The following is a 7,766-nucleotide window of genomic DNA, read 5'->3' as shown; positions in this document are numbered from 1 at the left end:
GATAATCTCTTGTTTGGGTTTGTGTTATCGGTTTAAATGCTCTGATATAATGCAAATGTATGCGATATGTGCTGTTGCTCGGCATTCTTGTATTGACTGCATCAATTCACACCTGTGAACACACTTACAAGCTGTGTATGATAAGCTCCGGGAAGGTTTCCCATTCTTTGCTCACAGAGTTTGGTTACGTTCCATTGTGACACCCATATACTGTATGGAGGACTTGTGATGCTTTTCCTCATCTGCATGTAGATTCTTCAGAATATCCACTTGACATATGGTGTTTGGTTGACAGAAGGGTGAATAAATAATGCCAAGATTTAATGTGTTAGTTAATGTTTCAATGCGAGTAAGTACGGTCAGGATGTCTGGTGAGATGTGTGAAAGCGTTTGACTCTCGCACAGATGTCTTCTGTCTGTGCGTGAACATCTTCACTCATAACAGCAGGCATTAACTCGACAACAAATAGACTTATGATCAGACCTCTTCTGATAATTTGCTTCAAACAGGATTTCTAGATCAGTACAGTATCGCCTCAGACGCTCATCTCAAATACATTGCTGTTAGATAACAGGTGAATCTATCTTTGCCTACCAAAAACAGTTTTAGCAGAAGAATTGGGTGTTTCCCGAATGAAAAGGAAACATTTCTCAATGGTTTAGAAGCAAATAAATATGTCTAAATGTTGGTAACAGTACATGTATGACTGGACTATATACAGAATGGGATGACTGGCGTTGTATATTTTAAATTGTATAACATTGTTCTTAAAACAATGTGTGTGTGTGTGCAGATGTGTGTGTGGGTAGATGTGTGTGTTGTGATGCTTACGGCAGCAGGATGGCGTTAAAGAGCCACTGAGAGCAGAACACGCACACATCGGATGGTGCGCAACCGGAGTCAGTTTGCCCGCGCTCCGCATCCTGTTCGCGCATCATGGATTTGCTGTGCTCAAACACAATTGAAATTCTTTTGCAACTCTATCTCATCTTTTACTCCGTCACGGTCTCGATCTGTAAAGGTAAGCGTTTAATGATTAACATGAGTGTTTTCTATAATCTGATGATAAAGGAACTTCGGTTTCTTTCGGTCATCTCCGAACGGCAGTACTAGTTGGGAACTTTGCTTTTTCGGTCTGAGAACACTTTGAGTCTCTTGTTATATGATTTTAAATGATAATGCATATTACATTGTACAATATTGAATGATCAAGATTCTTGCGCATGTGGCGGTTTGAACATTCGTTTTGGTCTGATCCCATACAGCATAACCACTAATGCGTGCCACCTGAATGCATGCGGAGCGGTTTGTGCAATGTGATTTATTCAAATTTGGAGATGTTTTACGCATTACGGGTTTGCTTTGATTTACGCGTTTGTGCAGTGCTTCAGTAGAACTGTTGAATTGAAAGGCTTAAAGCCTCATGAGATGTCTGATTACTGATTGTATAAAGACTGAAGTTCTCTTTATTTGAATGAAAGGAATATGGTGCTGGGGTCGGATGCGCCGCAGTTGTTCGGTTCTCAGAGAGAAGACTTTCTCTGCGGATTCATGATGCTTGCGTTCACCACTATGAACTTTACTTATGCTAATTGCGCTTTCATATTGGACGCTTTGTTATTAACACGGACGTCCGATGCGTGGCGTTTTCACGCGCATCGTTATACTGAGTCTGCTTTACATCGGACGCGAGAGGCGTCGCGGCGCGTCAAAAGACGCTGAGCTGTCCGGGTGAATCTCATCTTTTGAGCATGTCCGGGTCACATTTCACAACAAATCCAAAAATCAAGATACAAAATGAGTCTGCCTGACAATGAAGCTTGTTTTAGGTTGCTAAAATTGTCACTCACAATTCTTATTACTGTATATAGCCAAGTATTTTTGAACCTCATTACTGTCAGTGCTGATTCTTGTTTCTGTACCACAGCACACTGCTGTATTACTGTATCTGTGATGCAGTGAGGTTAAATTAGCAACATCAATTTGAACAGTTAAAGCAGTATACTATGATGCACAAATTTTTACATAATGCATATTACAGTGATGCTGATCCTCCTGAACAGATATATTTTCTTTATGCAGAATTGATTTTTGTCGGATTTGGGGGTGAATTGTGACCGGGACAGCCCTGACAGCTTAACTGCAGAAGCCCAGCGCTTCACCTGATGGATGCATTGCTTCTATTTCTGTCGCACTGCACAGCTTTGCCAGTCACTGTTTCACCAATTGCTCTGAAAGATTTTCATCATTATTTAATTCTTTATGTATTTAGATATCATCTTAGTGTTAAAGTCCGCTTTGGGATATCTCTCTAAATTCACTAATATCGGCTTAAACCAGCCTCATGTTGTTGGTCATATTGTTTTGTATTGGCTAGTGTTCAACTGGCTTTAACGGTCAGTCGCCCAAAACTCCTCAAAAACCTAATAACCAGAACAGCATGGAGACCTACCTGTGCTCAGCTAAGAGTAACTTTGCTATTGTAAAATAATATTGCACGTACACAGTGGAATTGCAGCTGATGGGTGTGCGTGTGCTCATTGAGAAAAGTGAGGGTGTGTGTGTGCTGTGGGTACTGAGGATGTATGTGTGTGTCAGTATTTGTAATGACATGCATATGTGTTGTAATTGAAGCAGATGGTGATGAACTTTAAAAGCCTCTGGCTCTCCGCATCACCCAGCACTCAAGGATACAATACCTCAATCTATTGATGGAGCTGTATGCAGAAGAACTTTGTCCAAGAAAAGAATAATAGGACCACGGACCATGTTTTAAAGATTTATGAGTGAATTTTTCTGATCCTCACCAGTATATCATTATTCTTCACTGCAGTATACCAATACCAGATTCTGAATCAGTATTTTTGGTAATGTGTCCCACACATGAGGAGTTGCAGTGCAGTTGTCAGGGTGATGCTGTGTGGTTGTTAGGGTGTTACCATGCAGTTGCGGTGTTCTGAGTGGCTTTTAATGCAACGCTCCTGGATGATTGCTCAGAATGTGTCCATAATGCTCTGTTCAAAATGCTCTGTGCTTTCTCTGGAGCCATCGGATCAGAACTTCCACTCACAGTCACTCTCCGTCTACATCCGTCGACCCACTTTCCTTCATTTTCACGTCCCGGTGCCCTGAAGAGCCATCAGCAGAAGTTAGCTTTCATTTGTCTTTTGTCCTCCGAGGTAGATTTAAGAGGACATTATCTCGATTTAGAAAATGGACTCAGGGGCTCAGTTGTGTAGTTTCACACTTGCGCTACACACGTTTCGGTTTCCCGAGTTGCTTTGTGGCTCTCCGGAGATAAAAAATGTTTGTTGTTATAGGTTTTTCAGACGCTTGTTTTGGTTCATGATATCATGCGAGCGTAAAAGCGAGGCTATTGTTTTGCAGCACAAGAACATTAAACGGGTTCTTCAGAACATCACAATGTGTGTTAGTTCCAGAAATAACACAAGATTATTTACGTTATGTTTTTGAACTTCTATCTTTAAAAGTGGTTGAGTGTTTTGACGCTCAACAGTAATGTTGTGTTTGTTTCCGTATTTGTAATACAAATCATGTGATAGAAAATATACAACATACACAACCGTTTTTTTTCCATCACGCCGGTGGGAGTTTGGGAGGTTTGCTGCCTTCCGCCTGCCAATCACGTCTAAACACCGAAGCGTCTCCGTAAAGCACATCAGGAGGGTTTTACCTATCTGATCTCAGGTCAGAAAGACTGACTTCCTCCACTATGTTATCTTGACTTTCAGGTGGTTTATCATCGCCGAAAGCTGGTCTGGAGGCAGTGAACTGTTCAATTTAATCATGAGCGCGCGGCTGTTTACGCTCGGCAGTGTCGTCTGCCTCGTGATAGAAGTTGGCGCTGGAGTGTCGGGGAAGCACAGTCATAATTGTGAAGTATGCTGACGTGTGTTGCTAAAAACGGGTAACAGAATCAATTACAGCGCTGGAAAGTGTGTGTGTGTGATGCCAAAAGAGGAATCCGGTTTGGCTGGATTTCAGATTTTCAGATGTTGGCGCCAGACTGTGAATGGGGTCGTGCTGTTGAATGATAACACGAGCTAAGTACCTTATATTTAAAGGTGGAGTGTATGATATTGTGTGTATTCTCTTGCAATCATTCATCGTCCTTAAAGGGATAGTTCACCCCAAGAATAAAAATTCTGTGGTTAATTAATATTTATACACTCTCATGTGGTTTGAAATCTGTATGTAACTCTTTCTTCTGTGGAACACAAAAGATATTTCGAGAAACGTCTCAGTGGTTTTGTGTTCATACAATTAAAGTCAGTGTTGTTTGGTGATCATCGTTCTTCAAAATATCTTCTTTTGCATTCTCCAGAAGAAAGAAAGCCATACAGGTTTAGAATGACATGACTGTTGTTTTGCTATGTCAGTTAACTTTAAAGAAAAGAAATGCAGTGCAACTTGCGAGAAATTAGCTAAAAACATTTTAGACACCAAATTGCAACACCCCGGCAACCACCCTCAACAACCATGATGGCTTTGAGTTTTAAACAGTCAAAACTCCTTTTTAGTTATTTTTGTCATTTTCTATTTGTTTGCTCTTTCAATAAGTTCATTTTGTACTTTAATGTGATTGGTCATGATTTAGTTATGAGGGAAATAGCGATATGGAAATATGGTCCGTTTCTCCTCAAAGGATATCTGAGCCCCATTAAGATTTATCGTTTATCAATTCAGCTTCTTGTTTGTATGGACGAAACATAAACTGCCAGAATAAGATCAATTTCCTGAGAAGATTCTCTGTGTTTCCCTCCAAAGCACTTTGTCCTTTATGATTCATGTGAGCAGTTTCTTAAAGAGCCGGTACGTCGGAACAGGGCAAAGCCGAGAACAAATCGACCTCATGCGTCTTCTTTACTGTCAGTTATGAAAATATGTGAATAGAAAGTCGAGCCGTGAAAGAGATTCTTATGAAGTCAAGGTTACACAAAACTGCCAGTCTGCGTGTTTGTCTGCGTGAGCTCTCGTGAATTTGCATTTATTAATACGCAGCGCAGTACTTAAGCACAAAATTGGCAAAAAAATAACGCAGCAGATGTCGGTAAATCGTGCGCGGGTACTCAAGGCCAGACGTGTCTCAAGGCTTTAGCGCGTTCATCGAGCACCTGTCAGAGCTGATGGGTGACACAGTCGACAGAATTCATCATCCTGAGCAATATTTCGTCTTCAGAATATACTGCACTCGCACAAATATTTCTGTACGTTTGGAGGAAAACGTCGTTCGTATTCCACGCGCTGCGTTTTGAAAAGAAAAACACTTAAAGGAACAGTGTACACACATTTAAAACCATTTACTTGAATATATTGTTTCTAGCACACGGATGATGTCTGTCAAGCAGTTGTTATAAAATAGCGCACGTGACTTTTCTGAAGCACATGGGTTTAAAGGACATTTTATTTTTGTGCTTTGAAATGCTTTTTACATTTTCATGTCACTCTCACATATGGACCGTCACAGATGTAACCTTGAAAGAGAATGTGTAAAATACAACAGAGAGGGGAAAAAACCAAGAGAAACTGCACAATGCGAGCGCCCCCACACACCAAACTGCACTGCATTCTCTGCGCGTATTTCATTTTACTCTTCAGTGCTCTCCCCGTGGCGGGTTTGGAACGGAGAGTGACCTGATAGCAAACTAGGTCGAAGGCGAAGCTTGCACCCCGTTTCACTCATGAAGTGAGAAGCAAATCAGATATTTCTCATCCTTGAGGTTTCAGTGAAAGAGTTTGATGCCAGACGGGTGAGAGAAGAGACGGATGACTGTTGGTGTAATGGCTGATAAAAGAATGAGAAATAAAAATTGATTTGTCATTGTTTGAGATGTGATGAAATGAATATGCAGAACATAGTTTCAACGAGTTGGGTTTTTTTTGAGAATTTCATGAGAAATGTTTCATGAGGAGATGTCATGTTCGCAAAACTAACACAGACTGAGATGTTGTTGAGATTTCTTTTGAGAGACAAATGACATGACTGGGCTTTTATTTCAAGAGGCTTTTGGTTAGAGAACTTGAGGTCGTTCTTTTGTAGCTCGGAAGATTTGATGGTGTTTACGGTTTTATTGAATTGTCAACCTCGCCTCAGATTTCTCTCCTCAAATTGCTTGGGAAAACGAAACGGAAACAACGAGACTGTTGAAATCCATGAAGAGCACGGAGGTGGAAAATGAATGTAGATCGATGAGGTCGTTAATCTGGATTTGGGTGGATTTTGATGAGAAATGTTTGAATTCATATTGAGATCTTCAATAATGGTGACTTGATTGTAGACTTGACAAATCTGAGCTCAGTTTGACACATTGTTGACATGTCTTCTGAAACTCAAATGTGAGACATAATGGAGACATATGTGAGATTTCTGGGTCTTTTGCATTAGATTTAGGTTTCCATTTGCTCCCCGTTTAATCTCATAGGAATCATTGAGATTTCGGAGGGATCTCATCCGTGATGTTTCCGTCTTTTGGGTGTAATGTGTAATTTTGTGCTTGGTCACACAGGAAACTTGGGAAACAGTTTTGACAACCATATATGCTTCCTTTACAGTGTTTTTTGTTTTGTTTTTGTTGTTGTTGATCGTATACGGTTTGAGGAAAACAAATCTTTCCTTGAGCGTGAGGTTTGCTTTTGCTGTGCATTGATCCAGTGAAACAGTGCTGTGCAGAGACCTTTCCGATCTCGTTCCGTCCATTCCACGGCATTCCAGCCGGTCGCAAATGCCGTTCCCGGGGGGGGGGGGGGGGTGAGTTTATGTAGATATGTCCTCCTTTGTCGTCCCCCCTTTGTCGTTCATGAAAATGGCACTTTGGGCAAAGGGGCAGGGGCTCAAGCATCCTTCGCCCCCAAACCCCCCCGCACGTGCCTGCATTGAAACATGTAGCTTGGTTGAATAAAATTTAAGCTGAATGATAGTTTGCTCCTAACAACTGACAAAACTCTATGATAGGACCTGGTGACATTGTTTGTAGGGGCATCTATACGATTTTGCTTCCTCAAAAAATTTCTTTCAAATAAAATGCTCTGCAGAGATCTGCAGTGTCCCTCCCTGTAAATTATAAATATCATCTGCCTCCAACCGGGAATAGCAAGCAGATTTGTGTATTAAACATACAGCTATAGGAATCTATACGAATTTATTTCACTTCACCATCATCATATGTTAATCCATGCGGCACATCACATGTTTGTTATTGACAGTCCTGCGTTTGTGTTTGGGCTGCTTTTTCCCAGTTTCACAAGTTTAGTTTAATTTAATTTACAGAATACGCAACGCATCCTGATGTGAGTCATCGTGACGATGAGAGTCGTGTATCACTGCCGTTTATGACAGATGTGAATTAGCAGCTAAAACAAGCCATTACAACATGCACGGAGCGTGTCAGAAAGTGTGTGTTGTACATCACATCGTGTCTGAGGGTGTCTGTCCATTACACAACTGGGCACTCATCACACGGGTTCTCCTGTCAAAGATGAACATGTATAATAAGTGTGTGTTATGCTCAGAAGTGCACTGTGCTTACAGGCCCCTGCAGGAATCAAACGGATTCATTTGAGGATGCTGATAAAACAGAACATACGCCCCTAGAGCGCTACAACACCGATGTGAGAGGGATTTATGTTTCACCTGCACTTCAGATGGGATTTTAACAACATTAAATCTAAATTCATGCATTTTTGCTTCTCCATCGCCATCTCTGAAATGTAAAATCGCAGGTTACTTACGTACTTGTTTCTTACG

The 7,766-nt window shown here is 41.1% G+C and overlaps 1 protein-coding gene across 2 annotated transcripts in view; it reads left to right on the top strand.

Annotated features, from left to right (window-relative positions):
• Positions 1-870: 870 nt before the first annotated feature.
• The window catches only part of cntnap3 (contactin associated protein family member 3), a 76,148-nt gene continuing 69,252 nt past the window's right edge, over positions 871-7,766 (top strand). For both annotated transcript variants that reach the window (XM_057320856.1, XM_057320854.1), the window contains exon 1: positions 871-1,022. In XM_057320856.1, coding sequence (XP_057176839.1) covers positions 938-1,022 — 85 coding nt within the window. In that variant the 5' untranslated portion in view covers positions 871-937. The remainder of the gene's footprint in view (positions 1,023-7,766) is intronic.

This window comes from Triplophysa rosa, linkage group LG22 (assembly GCF_024868665.1).
Source record: "Triplophysa rosa linkage group LG22, Trosa_1v2, whole genome shotgun sequence".
Lineage (NCBI taxonomy): Eukaryota > Metazoa > Chordata > Actinopteri > Cypriniformes > Nemacheilidae > Triplophysa > Triplophysa rosa.
Note: the sequence above shows the minus strand (reverse complement) of the source record. Positions and strands in the feature narration are given on the sequence as shown.